This window comes from Lepisma saccharinum, chromosome 23 (assembly GCF_977018435.1).
Source record: "Lepisma saccharinum chromosome 23, izLepSacc3.1, whole genome shotgun sequence".
In the NCBI taxonomy this organism is placed as follows: domain Eukaryota; kingdom Metazoa; phylum Arthropoda; class Insecta; order Zygentoma; family Lepismatidae; genus Lepisma; species Lepisma saccharinum.
The window spans coordinates 16,591,001-16,610,794 of NC_139251.1; the positions used below are offsets into that span (position 1 = coordinate 16,591,001).

The 19,794-nt window shown below is 40.5% G+C and overlaps 1 protein-coding gene across 2 annotated transcripts in view; it reads left to right on the forward strand.

The window, feature by feature from the left end:
• LOC145977744 (discoidin domain-containing receptor 2-like) overlaps positions 1 to 19,794 on the forward strand; it is a 522,813-nt gene that overhangs the window by 422,790 nt on the left and 80,229 nt on the right. For both annotated transcript variants that reach the window (XM_083109999.1, XM_083110000.1), the window contains exon 11: positions 10,171 to 10,323. In XM_083109999.1, coding sequence (XP_082966125.1) covers positions 10,171 to 10,323 — 153 coding nt within the window. The remainder of the gene's footprint in view (positions 1 to 10,170; positions 10,324 to 19,794) is intronic.

Genomic DNA, 19,794 nt, shown 5'->3' on the forward strand with positions numbered 1-19,794 from the left:
CTTGTGCATGGTAAGCATCTATTCTCTTCATGTGTTCGAACCATCTCATCTGTGCCTGATCTATCCTGTCCTGAAGCTTCACCACACCCACTGTCTGTTGGATCTCCTCATTCCTTATTCTATCCCTTCTACTCTTCCCCAATATGCTACTTAAAAATTTCATCTCCACTTCGTGCATCTTTCTTTTTTCTCTCTCTGTCATTGTTCCAGTGTCTGCTCCATTCATAATTATTGGCACATAGTATGTGTCATATATTAACTTATTGCATTTCATAAATATGCTACAACTTAATACCATCCGGTAAGGCTCTAAATCTGTCTAAGAGATCGAATTGGGAATGAGACTCACGTAGGTGGCGGTGATGAATTCATGTAGTGTCCCAGGTGGCAAATCACACCCAAAAATTAGAAAATACCCGAAAATATCAGTAACCTGGCAGAGAATTCGAACAATAACTAAGAAATTTGGCAACAATGTTCACTTAGACTTTCTTTAATTCACTTTAATTTAATAAGCACTGATTCAGTCCTCTTCATAATTAAAAGCTAAAATAATGAACGAATTTAAATTATCGTACGTTTTGCTAACTGCTAAATTAAGATAAGGATCAGGATATGCTTGAAGATTGTGTCAAAGTGTCAACTGAGGGAAACGAGGAACCAACAGAAAGTTTCATTGATGACGTCATCCACAGATATGCTGTGGAAAGCATAGATGCCCTAATTTGCTGTAAATGTAAATTATTGCATGCTATAATATTATTTTATTCATTCTCATAATGTCATTCTTAAAAGGATAGTTATATCTAATTACACTAATTTAATTGCATATCAGATGCAAGGGGCAATTTTAAAATATTAGTATTGTTTTATCAGTATTAAAATTTGATGCCTCTGATATTCCCCCCGTGAAGTTTTACCCCCACCCCCCCCCCAGAGGAAAATGGATGGATTCAGCAATCGTATGAGGGGTGTAAGGGGTGATGCTTCTACGTAGTACACCCATTTGTCAACCTCACTTCCAAGGGTTTTCCTTTTTTAAGTTACATTTTCGTCTGAGGAAGACCTTAATATAGGGTGGAAACGTCACATGTGAAGTGTTTTTGCATATAATAAACTGACTTGGGCATCAGCTGTTAATGATGGAAAAGATTAGATTGATGTTGCCCTGGATAGGGACAGATATAAGGCTTATGTTGCTGCAGCCAAACCTTTGGGTTTAAGAATGCTAGGGAGTTAGTCAGTGGCAGTTAGTTATCAGCTGTAGTGCTTTTGACCGAGATATGTCAAATCGCAATCATTTTAATGAAAATATCATCTCTCTCTGACATAGATTGATTTGCTTTATTTTACTTCGCTTTTTGTGCCCCTTTTGGCTAATTTAAGAAGATGGGGATGACTGATGAAATTGATGAATGGACACTCGCAAACATCCATGCCCAGGCCGAGATTCGAACCCGGGACACCTGGTGACGTAGCGCGATGTGCTAACCACTCCGCCACGTGGACCGGCTCTCTGACATTGGTAAAAGCATATGCAGATACAGAGGCCAAACGTATAAATATTATGCAGTGATATACAGTACCACATAGATTGCTGAATCCAGCCACTTTCCTCCGGGGGAGCATAAAACTTCACGGGGGGAATATCAGAGGCATCAAATTTTAATACTGTTAAAACAAATTGCCCCTTAATTCTGATATGTAATTAAATTTAGTGTAATTAGATATAACTATAATTTTAAGAATGATATTATGAGAATGAATAAAATAATATTATAGCATGTAAAAATTTACATTTACAGCTATTTACAACTATCACGTGTAAAGTGCTATTAGCGTATAATAAACTCACTTGTTTGCATATTTTTTTAAACATGAAAACGGGACTTAATAGTGTTAACATCTCTGTAGTATTTTGAAGACAGAATGATTTGATTCTACACTGATCTTGGTGCAGCCAGATAAGAATGTTGTACACTTTTTTTCATCGTGCCGGGTTGTGAAGTGCAGCCATAGTCTTCTGGCGAGGAAATGAGACTTCCTTTATAAATTGTTTTGGGGTAAATGTTAATGTTTTTACTGGCATGGGCTCAAATGAAGTAAGGGATGACCCTTTCTCACAGGGTTGTCAAAGGTACAGGAACTCATAAATTCTGTGGGTTCTATTGGGTTCCGCTGCAGGACCGGAACCATTTTTCTTGCATAATTAAATTCGGTCCGAGTTGTGTATTGTTTCATTGAAAAAAGGTTCCTGGACCGTATTTAAATTGATCCGGAAAAAAGGTTCCTGGACAGAATTGAAATGCTTTACAGATAAAAAGGTTTTTTTACGGTCCAGAACCCATTTACGCTTGCTGGTTTTCTCTCCTGGACCGGAATTACATTTATTTAAAATTCCTGAACCTTTAACAACCCTGCTTTTCAACAAGACACCAAAATGTGGATCTCACTTCCACGTATTATACCCTGGACTGCCTTTGCAGACTAACGAGGATCTGGTGTCAGTACCCACGACCTATTTAATCCACTATTGGACTTGTGTTGTGTGCTGTCCATTTGTGTTTGCCATTGTCCCTTCATCTATATCACCATTCCTCCTCATCTTCCCGATTAGCCGAACGTGGCAGAAAAGGGAAATAAACTAAACGAAATCAATCAATCAATCCAAAGCAAACGAAGTAATATTAGAAGCTTTCCAGGAAGAGAGAAAGTGGTTTTACTGGAGTGGTAAAGTCTGGAGAAGATTCTAAGCTTTCCAGAGCTAACTTCACTCTTATCTTAAGGAACTGTAGAAGATTTTTGCAGACTACCAAGTCCTGTGGGAATTGTGTTGTATTCTCTTTATTGTGATTGTCTTTCATCAATTTCATCTTATCGCCTTCATCCACATCGTCGCGAGTAGCCAGAGGCGACAGAAAATTCCGTATAATAATCTCATCAATAGAATCAACCCTTTCCTTTCCTCAAGATTTCAGTAATATTGAAGTACAGACACGAAACATTTTTTCAAGTGTTTATGTTATGCATGTTTAGTGTAGCTACAGTTAAACAATGGTTTCATATCCTGCATATCAAAATCTTGACTTCGTTTCTTTTTCCTCGCCTCCTTTTCCTCTCGAGAGTATTTCTCTGGGGCTCTGGTTAAAGTTCAAACTTTTCTCCGCTCCTTGAGTCCCCCCTCCCCTCTCCACCTCTGAACGCTCAGCTGGCTTCAAACACACCTTACAGTTCTATCGATTGCGACGTGTATGGGGATATGCAGTCAGTGATACCATCTCCCTGAATTTGCAGCAAAATATCTAGAGATAAAATAAGTACATGCTTTTCTGTAGGCATATAGAGCGGGTTTCTTTTTGTTTGGTTTTTCTATTGGATATATTAGTAAACGGGATACTTGTGGCACGTGAGACTTTGCTTATGACCTTCCATAAAAGTACACAGGTGCAAACAGAGAATCTTCTAAAGAGATCAAAAGCCACCAAACTTGCCTTCTGATTTATTGATTTGCTGTTTTAAGTCCACTTTATGCACAGTAAGGCTAATCGGGACTGGACCTACAGTATATAGTGGAATCCGTACCACTATGTGCCTCCACTGGGTATCGAACCCGGGACCCCTTGATTACAACGCAACGACGATACCACTGCGCCATCGGGAGGCCTCAACGTTGCCCCAGTGCATAACAACGTTCCGTAAAGTGTGCAAGGTTAGGGATCCACACATTCTCGAACTCGGCTATACCGAGGGCGATGAGTACAGCACCATGATTTGTTCGCCTTCAGCTGCATATTGATGAAGAGCTGGGTGCGCACCACAGCCGCTTGTGCAAGCCCGTGATCCTTCACTTCTGGACCCTAGCCTTCCGCCTGTGTCAAACCACCGTGGTTCCCGGGTTCGAATCCTGCTCAGGCATGGTTGTGTGTGAATGTCCATTTATCATTTTCATCACTCATCCCCATCTTCGCAAATTAGCCAAGAGGCACAAAACGTGAAGTAAAATAAAATAAATCAAATCAAACCAAATCAAATATAATTTTCATCCGATTGATTTGCTTTATTTTACTTCGTTTTTGTGTCACTTTTGGCTAATTTGAGAAGATGGGGATGAGTGATTATATGATGAAATTGATGAATGGACATACAAACACCCATTCCAGGCCGGGATTCGAACCCAGGACCTCTGCCATCGTAGCGCGATGTGCTAACCACTCCGCCACGGGGGCTGCCAATTTTTATTCGAGCACAATACAATACCATATAATCATTATTGTGACGTCATGTTAAATTTACGGGTAGGAATTTGAAAGAAAGAGATAAAGAAGAGACATAAAAAGCGAGAGAGAAGTAGAAGCGAGAAACATAAAAGGATATGGGACGATAGACTGAGTAGCGAAGTTTACGAGATAGAGAGATGGGCCGGAAGATAGAGAGAAAGCGGATAACTTTACAAGGCAGAATAAGAAAGAAGAATTAGGAAAAGGAAGGCGGGCGAAAATCGAGAAAGAAGATACAAGAAAGTAAACAAAATACACACCCTGTGCGTTTGTGTATCCAGACACACTTTGGATTATGGAAAATAACCTAAAGTATACACATAACTAAGCTTGAGATATGAATTATTAGCTATTATCATGAAATCTTATCTAGGCACGCTTATTATTACCTCTATATTTTATTTTTAAAAACACCATTTTCGATAGCGTGTGATCAGCAATCAGTAGGTTCTACATTCCAATCCTTATTACGCAAAAAAAATGTTCACTTAAAAAATAAATGTTTTGAATTCGAAGCCCTGCCTAGACATATGTGTCTGTCCCATTATCAATTATCACTCGTTCTCATGGTTGCGATTAGCCAAAAGTGGCAGAAGAGTGACACTAAATACGAATAATACAATTGAAACAATTACAAGTGTCCAATCATGGCTAATATAACAGCATAGCATTTTTGGATACACATAAATGTCTCGCATATCTCTTTCACAGCGGCACTTGTGTGAAAATCATTATGTGTGAAAATAAGTATTTATTCTTTGGCTCATTTCTTTCACGGGAGGTAGCAACACTGTTTTATGAAAGCAACACTGAACCGCAACCCATTTCGTGGGAGGAAAACCCGGCAGACGCCGCCACTGCTTTTGGAGATGCGAGCTTCCTTCCGGTTTCTTGTACGGGAAAGAGGAAACAGCCATTGGCTGGGAGATCGTATTTTGATATCATCATGGCCTGCCGTGCCGGAAGATAATCAAATCATCGAGTACTCTCGCTCGGCGTCATCGCAAACAGAAACGACAAGAAAGCCATTACGATAAGATGGCCGTGAAATTGGGTCATCCATTAGAAATCTGAAGAAAGTAGTAAAAGGGTGGATACGAATCTCTCAAGATTTGGACTTCCTTCCAGACTCTGGTGAAGAGTTTTGAGTCTGCGTTTTAAGTTCACTTTATGCACAGATGGGCTAACAGGAGACTGGACCTACAGTTTAAAGTGGGATCCGAACCAATGTGCCTCCACCGGGTATCGAACCCAAGATATCCCTATTGATTTTCCCTATCTTGCGAGAACTGAAATTGTGTTGATCTGGTTGGATATTGTAAGGGACCATATTAGATAATAGTTGGGCTGAAAAGTTCGTAGGCTAACATAGTAAAAAATATTTTTTTTGACAAAATTCGATTTTATTATTCAATATAGTTGCCTTTGAGGGCGATACAACGATTATAGCGGTCATACAATTTTTCGATGCCATTTTTATAGTACGATTTCTCTTTAGTCTCAAAATAGGCCTCAGTTTCGGCGATTACCTCTTCATCAGTGCTAAATTTCTTTCCAGCGAGCATTCTTTTAAGGTCTGCAAACAGGAAAAAGTCACTGGGGGCCAGATCTGGAGAATATGGTGGATGGGGAAGCAATTCGTAGTCTAATTCATATAATTTTGCCATCGTTTTCATTGATTTGTGACACGGTGCATTGTCTTGATGAAACAGCACTTTTTTCTTCTTCAAATGGGGCCGTTTTTTCGTGATTTCATCCTTTAAACGCTCCAACAACGCTATGTAATAATCTCAGCTATCTCGATCAACTTCACTTTACGATCATTTAAAATTATTTTGTGGACTTTTTTGATGTTTTCGTCGGTAACAGCCTCTTTGCGGCGTCCACTGCGTGCATCGTCTTCGATGCTCATTTCGCCTCGTTTAAATTTAGCAAACCACTTCTCAACGGTTGATTTTCCTGGTGCAGAGTCCGAATAATGTTTATCAAGCCAAGCCTTGGCTTCAACAGTATTTTTTTTCGCCAAAAAGCAATGCTTTATTAACACACGAAATTCTTTTTTATCCATTTTTTCACAATAACAAAAGCTCCTTCTCTCACAATGCTATATCTCACGAACTAATTATCCGGCAGCTGTGAAATTTATACACGTATCTTTTGAAGGTTAGTACTAAGTAAAAATCACATGGATTTAATTCTAGTAACGTCATCTATGAGTCAGCCTACGAACTTTTCAGCCCAACTGTTAAAACTGTCTCAAATTTGGGACACACCTCGGACCCATTTCTTTATTTTTGTTTAACCCATGTTCTCTCTTTCATCATGACTCTCTTCAATCTCAATTTTTTCTATGTCTTCGTCCGTGTCTGTTGTTCCTTTTCTATTTCTCTCTCCATCTTCCTCGCTTTCTTGCTCACGTCCTACCCATATCTTCCTTTCGTTGTTTCTCTGTCTATCTTTTCATATATTTTCCTCTTTGTTCCTATCTCTCTCTCTTTCTCTCTCTACCTCTTTCACTTTAATCCTCTCTTCTTGCTGCTTCTTTTTCTCCATATCTCTCTCTTTCCGTCCTCTTTTCTCTCTTTCTCCTGCTCATCTTTCCTCTCTTTCCCTCCCTTCTTCCCCCCACGTCTCTCTGTTCTTAACCTCTTCCTTTCTTTCGTCCGACCCATATCTTTCTTTCGTTGTTTGTCTCTCTCCTTTCTTATCATTGTCGCTTTGTTCCTATCTTTCTCTCTCTCTACCTCTTTCACATTCATCCTCTCTTCTTGCTACTTGTTTTCTCTATCTCTCTCTTTTCGTCCTCTTTTCTCTCATTCTCCTACTTATCTTTTCTCTCTCTCTATCCTCTCTTCCTCCTGCTTGTCTCTCTCTCTCCCTCCCTATGTCTCTCTGTTCTTACCCTCTTCTTTTCTCCCATCCCACCCATATCTCTTTTGTTGTTTCTCTGTCTCTCTTTTTTATCATTCTCGCTTTGTTCCTATCTCTCTCTCTCTCTCTCTCTCTCTCTCTCTCTCTCTCTCTCTCCCTCCCTCCCTCCCTCTTTCACTTTCTTCCTCTCTTCTTGCTACTTGTTTTTCTCTATATCTCTCTCTTTCCGTCCACTTTTCTCTCCTGCTTATATTTTTCTCTCTCATTCCGTCCCCTCTTCCTCCTGCTTCTCTCTCTCTCTCCCCATGTCTCTCTGTTCTTACCCTCTTCCTTTCTCTGCGTGTTGTGTGCCTCTCTCCCTCGCTCGCTCGGCTGTGAAGACACTCTCCCATCCACATTGTCAGGTGGAACTCGTGTAGAAAACTCCAGCCGTGGAATGTGTCAGCTGAGCGATTCAGCCACTTTAGGGTTATGGAATGCAGGACGCGGCTTACAATGAGATAGGGCAGCACAACGAGACAAGAAGGAACATTTCCCTACGTAACATGAAAACGTGTTTGCAATCTGTTGTACACTCCTTAGAGAATTTGCACCATTCGTATCTGTACAGTAGATTTTAGTATGATTTATGTTTTTAGTTAATTTTATTGAAGCTTAGGTTTACAGTCAGAATACATTGATTCTTCAAATCATTAAATTGTTTTCTTTTGACCATCAAAGCACCTAAACATGCTTTACAGTGTAAGGTAAGCATGTATACGCACTACGACAAAAACCTATCACCTTTCAATGGAAACTCTCCAGAATACACTAATACATACTCTGATGTAGAATATACCTTTGGATTGCTGACCGAGTGTGTTAACCACTCCTTTACCTGTCCTACTTCTCACTATATTTGGTTTGCTATTATAATTCTTTAGAAGCATATCTTGTTGGCACTCCATATGAGATTCTGTGCTCGAATCCTGGTCATAACATGCTAATTATTCAAATTACGTTTTGGTGAAATGTGGATGATTAAAACGAAATTATGGGTGCGTCAGCGCTTCTGCTATTTTCACAAGTTTCATCACACGTAGACATGCTACTTAACAAAAACTAAATAAAGGTCTGTTCCCGCAAATTAAAAGTAGATATATCTCGATTGAAAAGCATTGTATAAACATGCATTCCGTAACACACCGAAAAAGAAAACATATATCTGCTTTCCTTTCGTATTCTCTCTCTCTTTTCCTTATCTCCAAATTTCTTTCTATTTTCATTTCTCTCTTCTTTCTTTTCTATTCCATTTCCTTGTTTTCTTCCTTCCATCGCTCTTTCATTTTCTCTTCATTTCTTGACTTCTTTATTTACTTGTCCTTTCTTTCCTTCTTTTCTTTCATCCCTATTTTATTTCTTTCCTTCTTCTTTCCCTCATTTCTTGCGTGTTATTTTCTACTTAATGTTTCCTTCCATTTTCTTCTCTTCTCTCCTTTCTTCCATGCAATTTTGATTCTTTTTCGTTACTTTCCAATGCCTTGCGTTATTCACGACAATGAGGATGTTTGATGAAGTAATGAAATGGATAAAGGGTTCGAACCTGGGACCTGTGAATCCGCAGTGTGTTCCGCTGATCGCGCCACTACGATAGTTACATTTTATCAGGTCTAAAATGTACACGTCTATGGTAAAACCTTAGCACAGACAATCATGTGAGAAATGGGGGATGGTGCGGTCATCAGAGTCTCATTAACATTCAAAAATACCCTCTCCAGACCATACCACAAAGAATAGAGTTGGTCATCTGAAAGCCTACGGAAACACGCCATCCGTCCTACATCACCCCAGGCACATTTAGGCTTACCGATTCAAGGATTCAAACACTATAGAGCGTCTCAACCTTAAAAGTCAGTATGGGTTAAATGGGGCGCTGCGTTGCCAGATCAACAAACGGAGGAGCATCGAATCGCTGTTAATCGCTAATGATTGTGACAAATTTACTTCCTTAATATCGCATAGGGAATCTTCAAAATCTATGTATTTGATGCATTTTGAAATACGATAGTTACCTCAAGATTTGCATGTAAATCTTTATATTTCGACATAACTATTTTACATTTGCATTATATGTGTAATACACGCAACTATTGTTACTTCTTTCGTTGAATGTTGTATCTTTTACATAAACAGAATTAAATAAATACAAAAACAAACATTAAGATATATTTTTTTCGGAAAATAATGCACACAGCACTTCCTACGAACCGGGGCATATGCCTGCAACTGAATTGCAACCTTGGTGCCGCGCAATGAATTTGATACGCGAGACAGCCCGCATAAACAAACTACGATTGCGGAATAAATAACGGTGCTGTGGAGCAACAATGCATTCTAAAAATAACTTCGAACAATGGTCAACACTTTTCTCGCTTGGTCTGCACGTGTATCGCGACAAACCGAAAAGTTTCTCGCTATCCAACTTTGTCGTGTTACGGAATGATGATTTATACAAATATCTAATGTATATAATATATATATATATATATAACTCTCATCGTATGCAAATTAATTTACTCTGACGAAGAATATCATATCTACAAACACCATAGATCCCATAGGAAAAAAACTGGCGAAGTTGTTCAAGCGGTTTCATATTTATGGCTTTTTGAAGTATTTACTAGAAAAAATTAAGCGTTTTGCAAAATTGCATAATTATGGAAATTTCAGATCACATGAATTTATGACAGGTTATATAATGCCGTCATTAAATAGAGCATAAAAAACTCTACAGGATAATGATTTCACTGTTTGAAATTTATGACTTTTACATTTTGTAAATTTTGTAACATCAGGCGACGCAGCGGTGGTAGAGAAGGACAGAGCTATTGGCAAAACTCATGTATTAGAGAGAGAAGGAAGTACTCCGTTTACTTCCATACTGACTTTTAAGGTTGAGACACACTTATAGACATGTTAGCTAGTATAGATGCAAAGAGTAATGCGACCATTTGAACTAACGTGCGATTTTCTTTCTTTCCAGACTGAACGGCGGGAGCAGCACTTCACTCCTGGGAAGTTCACTCCCATCAAAATTCCCGAAGGGGACCCAGTGGATGGCGAGCCGACACTTGTTGAGTTTCCGAGGCACCGGATTCGCCTCGTGGAGAAGCTGGGAGAGGGATGCTTCGGAATGGTAAGTGCTCTTCTCTTTCAATTTCCTTCATGGAGATAGAGGCAGGGAAGGAGGAAATATGAAGATTTTGACAAGAATTTAGTTGTGTCTCCTTTTCTCTGTTTCAATCACTCCCAGCAAGTATTTGTTAGTCTTGTACGATGGGCACAAAAATGTCCCTCTCACTCACTCTTGCCCCTTCCGAAACGCAACCCGAATTACACAAAAGATACCCAGTTACATAACCTTCAAGGATGCACCCTGAGAGAGAGTGATGAAGAAAGATACTTGAGAGTCCAGTTATTTTTGTATATGCAATGGTTATGTTCAATGTACTTATACTCTAAGAGCCGCGGTGGTCTAGTCGGTTAGGCGTCTAACTGCAACGCGCGGGACCAGGGTTCGATTTCGGGGTGGGTGATCTAAGTTCGAAATTTTCTCAGCCTTTTAGCCGCATAAAGTCGCTCTGGGCCTCACCCAGCCTCAACTATATCCTGGGAGCAAAGGCGGCCGGAGCGTGATGCTGATCGCATCACCTCCAAAATGGCCTAGATCGAAAATCTGTAGAGTCCTACCCCGACATCCTCTACAAGAAAACGCGACATATAGCGGTTAGAATTTGAAATAGGTGGTTATATAGTTCAAATAATTCTGACAATTTTGATATCCGGATAAATTTTTTTTACGGATTTCCATCCCTAGTAAATATTGCTTACAAAGTTTATCTGCGTTAAAACATTTATATAAAATATTATCTAACATTCTTTTAACAAGACTAACCCCCATATGCTAATGAAATTATAGGTAATTATCAATTTGGATTTAAACGTAACAGATCAACTACAGATCAATTTTTTCTCATCAGACAGACACTTGAGAAAAAGTGGGAATATAATTAAAGTGTCCAACAGCTATTCATTGATTTCAAAGAAGCATATGATTCGGTCAAAAGAGATAAATTATGTAATATATCATTCGAGATTGGAATACCTAAGAAGCTTGTTAATATGATAAAAGTTTGCATCAGTGAAACAGAAAGTAAAATTCGTGTGGGTATTAATGTGTCTGACCAAATTTACAATTCATGATAGATTAAAACAAGGAGATGCATTATCTCCATTAGTCTTTAATTTTGCCTTAGAATATGCTGTTAGGAAGGTAAAAGAAACTAACGAAGGACTCAAATTAAACGGTGTTTCTCAGTTGTTAGCATATGCAGATGATGTAGACTTACTTATTAGCTGATGATATAAATATAATTAAGAATAATGCTAAAACATTTTTCAAAACCGCTAAAGAGATAGGTTTGGAAGTTAGCAAAGAGAAAACTAAATCTATGCTTACAGGCCGAAACCAAGTGTTAGGTAATTATCAAAATCTAATTATTGATAACAACTCGTTTTAACCAGTTTCCAAATTCAAGTCCTTAGGAGTAATACTAACAAATGAAAATGATATTAAAGAGGAAATGAAAAGTAGGCTTAATTCAGGAAATGCATGTTACTTCTCTCTTCATAAACGTTTGTCTTCTCGTTTAATATCTGAGAAACTAAAAGTTAAAGTATACAAAACAGTAATTTTGCCTGTAGTATTATATGGGTGTGAAACTTGGTCCCTTACATTGAAAGAGGAACATAAATTGAGAGTATTTGAAAATAAAATCCTTAGGAAAATATTTGGGCCTAAAAGTGATGAGGAGACAGGTGAGTGGAGAAGGTTACATAACTTAATTTGTATTCATGTCCAGATATTATTAGAATGATTAAATCAAGAAGACTTAGGTGGGCAGTCCATGTGGCACGAATGGGAGAGGAAAGAGGAGTTTTCAGGATTCTTGTTGGGAAACCTGATGGTAATTGACCTGTAGGAAAGCCAAGACGAAGATGGAAGGATATCGTTGAGATGGACCTAAAGGAAATCGGTAGGGATGGAAAAGAGTATACAGGGTTAGTCAAAAGTATCGGGACAGGCCAGTAATAACGAGACCCGTCGACGGAGGAAAATCACATGTTTGCAAGTGGGTATTGGTGCGGAAACTGCATTGAATGGGTGTGTGGATATCATGGCAGCCATCTTGGATTCCGCCATATTGGATATCATACAATATTTTCAAATGGAAAGGGGTACGTATGACACATCAATTTAGGTTAGAATCGTCCCACAAAAGACAATCAGAACTCATTTTGGACCTATCGCCATTCGTGGAAGAGATAGGGTGTGCTACGTTAGACTGTAAAAAATTAGATTTGTCTGAAAGAATTGTTTACTTTCTATGGGGCACATGAAGGACAAAATGTATAGCACCAAACTACACTCCCTGAATGACGAAACAAGAGGACTTTCTCGGGATATGCTACAAAGTGCACTTTGCAGTTTTATGATCGGTTGGCATATTGTCAGACACTCGACGGGAAGCACTGTGAGCACTTGCTTTGAGACATTCTGTAAGTCAATGTCATATTTTCTTGTTCATGCTATCTGTAATTTGCAGTGTACAGGTACCCACAAGAATACAGTAAACATTTCTTTCAGACAAATCTAATTTTTTACAGTCTAACGTAGCACACCCTATCTCTTCCACGAATGGCGATAGGTCCAAAATGAGTTCTGATTGTCTTTTGTGGGACGATTCTAACCTAAATTGATGTGTCATACGTACCCCTTTCCATTTGAAAATATTGTATGATATCCAATATGGCAGAATCCAAGATGGCTGCCATGATATCCACACACCCATTCAATGCAGTTTACGCACCAATACCCACTTGCAAACATGTGATTTTCCTCCGTCCACGGGTCTCGTTATTACTGGCCTGTCCCGATACTTTTGACTAACCCTGTATAGATCTTGCTGAGGATAGGGACAGATGGAAGGCCTGTGTTGCTGCAGCCATGAACCTTCGGGTTTAAGAAGACTAGAGAGTTAGTTAAAACATTGATGTCCACAGTAAATTTCCTGAGTTTTCTACGCACTATTCGTCCCGCACGCCTCCCAAACTGCAAAATATTCATAAGCTTTTCGTATATAATTGTCTTGAGGGCATGATTCAATTTTCTCCTACTCTTTCAGGAATAATTCTCTTTTGAAATATCCCAACAGAAATGACACACCGTACATGATATCAGTGATTCCGTCAATTAGTTTCGAGCGAAACATACATTCCGGGAACTTTCATTATAACTTTACACATAAATTCAATGCATGAAACGGATACAGATAGGTTCCGTAAATTGAAATCAGAGCAAAAGGGTTTTTGCCCTATTTTTCGCAAAAGCACACAGCACTGCGTTCAAGTACTTCAGCAGAACGGTGCTCCAGCGCACAGCGAAACCTTCGTAAAAGTAATCCTCAAACAATGGCCGGGATAATTAGGACATTCTGTTTAATTAGCATTTGATTTAAAGTTCTGAGAAGAAAAAAATAGGTTGGAAACAATGACCCAAGTCCAATTAGAATTGTTGCGAATTCTGCGTAAAAATCATAGCCGTGTTTTCCGTGCAAGAGGAATTTCTGGGTATTCGTCTCCCCTCTTTGTTCCTAATACTCCAGCGCTTGCGGTCTCCGGGCGAAGGAGAGTCGAGATTTCGATTAATTCGATGGGGAAGCACAGGAGAGAACCAGCCATAAAGGCATAGACGAGGAAAAAAAGGGCCAGCGGGAAGAAAAACCGAACCTGTAGATCGTATCGTGCAAATTCCGCTGACTAGCTAATGAAGTGACTTTTAAGTACTTCGGAAGACCCAGGAACCGAAAAATTAGTGAAGTTTAGGGCGGCTGGAAGAGACAGAGGCGGACAAAAGGCCGTGGCCCCGAAAGGCTTTAAGGATATCGCCGGTGTACGAGGCGCGATTGAAAACTTTACGAAGCTACCTGGGTTAACTTAAAGACACAGCTTTAGAAGGAGGTGCAAATGTTTTTAGTACGACATGGCATACAGTTATATCTGTCCTCATTACTTTCTTTGGAACTAGCTAACTGAAGGGAAAATCGCAAACAAATCTTTATCGAGACAAATTTTAGAGTCTCTCCAATGGCATAATGGTAACGTCGCCGCCTTGTAATCAAGTGGTTCCAGGTTCGACATCCAGTGGAAACACAAAGTACTTCGGATCCCGCTTTAAACTCTTCGAGAATATGTGTGCTCTTATAAGTACTCTGTAGGCACTAACCTTAACTGGCTGAAACGCCACGGGTTGTTATTATTATTATTACAAACACAAAAATCGTATTTTCGTTACATATTTCATCATGAACTCTCTTTTCGTAATTTTGTTTTTTCCAGTGTGAAATATGTCTGAGGAAGGGAGTGTGTAATCTTAAACGAAATGCAAATATTTAGGTCTGCATTTTTCTTATATTACGCCGCTTTTCCGCCTCTATAGGCTAATCGTGAAGACGATGAGAATGAAAATGGATTAAATAGACAAAGTCTCATGTAAATTCGAATCTATAAACGTTCGAACTTTCTCGAGCGCCGAAGCGACAAAACGGCTGTTGTGCTTCTAAAACTGTAATTATAAACAAAGATGCATTTAGGAGTTTTTGGTAAAGCTTATGGCAAGACCACTTAAATAAGCTAATCTGGATTGTACCTACAGTTTAAATGGAATCCGAACCGTTTCGAATATGTGCCTCAGCAGGGATCGAACCTGCGATCCCTTCATTACAAGCCGACGACGTTTCCACGCCGTCGTGAAGTCATGTTACACTCTGTCCCAGCTATCTCTGGAGAAGACAAACGAAATCAAGTCTCTGCGCAAGGAGTGACGCGAGACTTCTCCACCAATGAACACGTGAGAGGAACGGGATTACGTGGAGAGGGGAAAGCGACTGTTGTTACCAGCCTGCTTCGCTCTGCCAACTCAATTCAGCCCTTCTCTGCAGTTATGCGTGGCCTTGCTGCAGAGATAGATGGGACAGAGTATAGGAGTTTGCGCCGTAAACATAGGTCCAACTTGTTTCCGAGTTTCTCTGATTAGTAGGTCTGTGAAACAAGACCAGCTCGGATCACAGCCTGCATTCATATTACCTTATTTGAAAGAGAGAGAAAAAGAGGGAATAACAAGATCAAGGGGGGTGACAGTGTAACGTTCAAAGGGGAAGAAGCACCGGAGCCCAACAACCTCCCATAACTCCAAAGTTAAGTTGGCGCGAGACGGCATTTGTTATAAACGTCACTTTGTCGAACTTGTATTAGCGACAGTAATTATGGCTACCCGCAGGTGCCGACACGTATTAAGGTGCGTAATTTCATCCACCTTTTCCCCCCCTTCGCCTCCCCCCACCCCCTCGACCCCCGCGGGGGTAGAAATCCACGTGTCTCCTCCAAGGCAGCCCCCGATCTCGCTCCCTTAACTATGTTTACGGGTTTTAATATCTACGACCACCCTGCTGTTACGGAGCTTGTTTCGAAAGATGCCGTGGAAGGGAACAAAAGAAGTGTGTCCGTTGTTAAAAGATAGCGCTTTCATCAAGTACGGTTTATGGCTGCGGGAGAGGATGAAGCCGAAGAAATAACCACTTCGCCTTAATTCTGGCTCCTAAGACAGAATAGACACGGTATACAATTTAATCCTAAGAGCTTCTTTGGGCAACTGTTTCCATCGTAACGGCGCTGTCAAAATGTTTTCTGCAGAGGACCTGGCGAATATGGTGAATGCCAGGAGTGGCTTGCAGATTGGTTGGTTGGTTGGTTGATTTGGTGTTTTAAGTCCACTTTGTGCACAGTAATGCTAATCGGGACTGGACCTACAGTTTAAAGTGGGATCCGAACCACTATGTGCCTCCACCGGGTATCGAACCCGGGACCCCTTGATTACAAGGCAAGGACGCTACCACTGCGCCATCGGGGAGTGGCTTGCAGATGTACAGTCACTTGGAGAAGGATGTTACTATCGCACTGCAAGTGGATAGTTCTTTAACGTGTTCTCCACGGAACAGTGGCGAAGGAACCGATTATGTATTACGTCTTCTTCCATTGGGTCCTCCTCCGTGGCCGTGCGGTAAAAGGCGCTGTGTTTTGGATTCCGACTGCGGGACGGCATGGGTTCGAGTCCGCCTGGGTTCTCGACCTGCGTGTAGGACCGGTGGCAACCAGGAGCGTATATTCTAGGCTAGTTAGGCTATCTGCGAAGCCTGAAGCCTGAAGAATAAAATACAGGAGAAAAATCTATCACAAATTGTAAATAATATTATTCATATGAGTGAGATGATGATGCTGATTCTGGAGTTGGCAACCTGATTTCTTATGAGTTGGCAACCTGATTTCCTATGAGTTGGCAACCTGATTTCCTATGAGTTGGCAACCTGATTTCCTATGAGTTGGCAACCTGATTTCCTGTGAGTTGGCAACCTGATTTCCTATGAGTTGGCAACCTGATTTCCTATGAGTTGGCAACCTGGTTTCCTATGAGTTGGCAACCTGATTTCTTATGAGTTGGCAACCTGATTTCTTATGAGTTGGCAACCTGATTTCTTATGAGTTGGCAACCTGATTTCTTATGTGTCGGCAACCTGATTTCTTAGGAGTTCGTACATGTATTTCTATTCATAGCCTAGGACCACGTGACATAGTCCAGATATTCGACTCACGTATACACCACAGGCGGCAACCCACCATCGTGAGGCAATTGGGGAGCTACAAGTGAGTAGCGTAACCCGGTCACGGATATCTCCTATAACCGCTGAGGGTTCGACGTGCTGACCCCACGTCACTCCATTAGCGGTTGAAGATCTCCACGCCTCTAGGTAGGAATGTGGGAGGAAGACTGGCAGTCGGGAGATAGGCCTAGGTCCTTTCAGGTTGTGTAGAGCCACGCGTTTTCCATTGCGAAGTTAAGGCTAGAGCCTTTTCTTCTAGGGATGATCACAAAATCAAGCTATCCGATAGCCGTTTCGGACAACGGATAATTCTAATATCCGGATAATTAAGATATCTGGATAATCCGAATAGTTTGGATATCAGGACAATTAGCATATCCGGATATTGGAAATCCAGATAGATAAATTATCCGAAATCCTATAATATTTTATCCGGATTTGGACATCTCTATTTTCTTCCACTTGATCATGTGTGCTACAGCTATACCGATGTATCAGTAAGTGTAGATTGGATTATCTTTTCGAATACGGGCCAATATTGTATGAGGTTTTGATAGTTCGCGGGACCGAAAAGTACCGCGCGACACTTTTCCCGAAGTCTAATTGCCTTGGAAGTTATGCAAAATTCTAGGTTCTCATGGATATTCTCTGAAAAAATTGTATTTTGCAGTTACATAACAGGGTTATCTTCGAATATTCACAGCAAAACTGGTCACCTGATGCTTGTAATTGAAGTGGAATTCTCATCCATTAATATTAGTCAATATTTTTAACAACTTTAAAATTCTTAAAATTTTCAAGCATCGGTATCGGTGGTCATTTTCATATATCACTGTGTATTGCTAAGACGGACTAAACTACATTTGATCATGGAGATGATGACTATGTTCACTTAAATTGAAATTTCACTGAGTCTTTCACTTAACGATCGATATTTAAGGGCCCACTACCACAGACAAATTACGGCTATACGTGAACTACTGGGCTTCGAGTGTATACCGCCTGTTTTGCCTGTTCGAGCGTTATTCGCTCGAGCGAGGAAGCTCTCAATTCCGTACGCTATCTAGCGTCGTTCGTGAGAACTATTTGGCTTCGAGCGAAATCCTCTCTTTGTAGCACTCTAATACAAGAACCTGCCCCCGTGACGGAGTTGTTAGCACATCTCGCTACGACGCTAGGGGTCCCGGGTTCGAATATCTGCCTGGGCATGGATGTTTCTGAGTGTCCATTCATCAATTTCATCACATCATCACTCATCCCCATCTTCGTAAATTAGCCAAAAGTGGCACAAAAAGCGAAGTAAAATAAAGCAAATCAATCAATCTAATACAATAATTCATTCCGGGAATTATATTGTCATACCTCGTATTATTATTTTTAAAGTAGCGAAAACTGCAACTGACTTACTTTTCTGAGAAATTGTTAGAGTTACTTTTTGAGAGAAGTGCCTGTTTTGAAAAGTAACGTACCATAATATTGATATAGGAAAAATTTTCCAACATATTGCATCCCCCGAAAGTAAATGTCCGAGATATACATGGAAGCCAATGTTTGTAAAAGGGAAGGCCGCTTCCACAAACTCTTAATAACACACGCTTCAAGCCACCGAGCTACGATTCTGGTCCCGTCTAATCGAAACAGGGAAATTTCTCCCTCCTCTGCTCCGTTTCCCCAGGCTACAATTTTGTTCTCTTTCTTCCCTGGTTTTCTCTGTTTTATTTTCTTTCTTCATCTCTTCTTGTCGGTTTTCTAGACGGTAAGCTTCTTGCGGGCGCGACAAGAAATTGAAGAAACAATTTCGGGTCTCAATCTCTTAAACCTTTAACCGGTAAACATTAAGGCACTGGTGGGGGCGGAGGGGAGCGCCCTGGGGCCCAATAATCCCCAGCCCGGGCTCCTTGGTCAATATTGACAGTGGCTGCCCAGGCGAAGAGCTGCCAGCAACAGACTACTATCACGTTCCCTTTGACGGCACCACGAAACCGCACCCGCAACACCAGCGTTTATACAGAAACCTCCAGCAATATATGTTTCTATATTCGCTTGACCACGAACAACTCAAACTTGGATCCTGTAGCTCTATTCTATAGGTGGCGATAGAGAGGGACAGAGGTGTTAATTTTGAATCGACCTTTCTCACTCTCACGACCCGACATCGACCACCACCTAGCACGACCTCACGACTCGCGCAAGCCCTCGCCCTCACAAGTCTTCTGGGGGGTAAAAGTTAGGTCTGCCATCATGAAGGTCTCACTCTTCGGATGGCGAACACCTCAGCGATGTGTCTGAAGGCGTGTACAAAAGGTGCAACACCGTACTTGAAGCGAACACCCTTCAAGAACGGTCTCGATGTTCAGTTTCGAAGTCTTGGACTGGACATCCACTTCGACTGGAACGCCAATACGATCGGTAGATAAAACTATAAGAACACATTGCTTTTTCCGCATTTGAAACACTTGCTTTTCACCATAGAAGTTACATAGCATTCTAAAAAGTTCTTGTACTTGTTACGTTCCCCGGTTTATTCTCAATGGATCTACTTACTTTTATTCCTCTACGGCGAGCATGAGACTTATCAGCCTACTATGAAGCCCTCAGGTTGTGGGAAAACACATAAGGGTATGTTTACGTAAACCTTACTAATTCTCACTCACAAAAAATATGTTTAGATGTCAGTTAATGTTAATATATTACACTTGCATTCGCAATTAAACTCCTTATTACAAACAAAATCGTATTAAGCTCATAATTGTTCTTGACTACACAAATTAACACATTCACATTTTCCAAAATCACTTCCATCATCCAGCAACATTCATAATATATATCTCACCTCACAACACACAATCAAATGTTTTAAGGTTAGTCCATAACCATAACAGACTACCAAA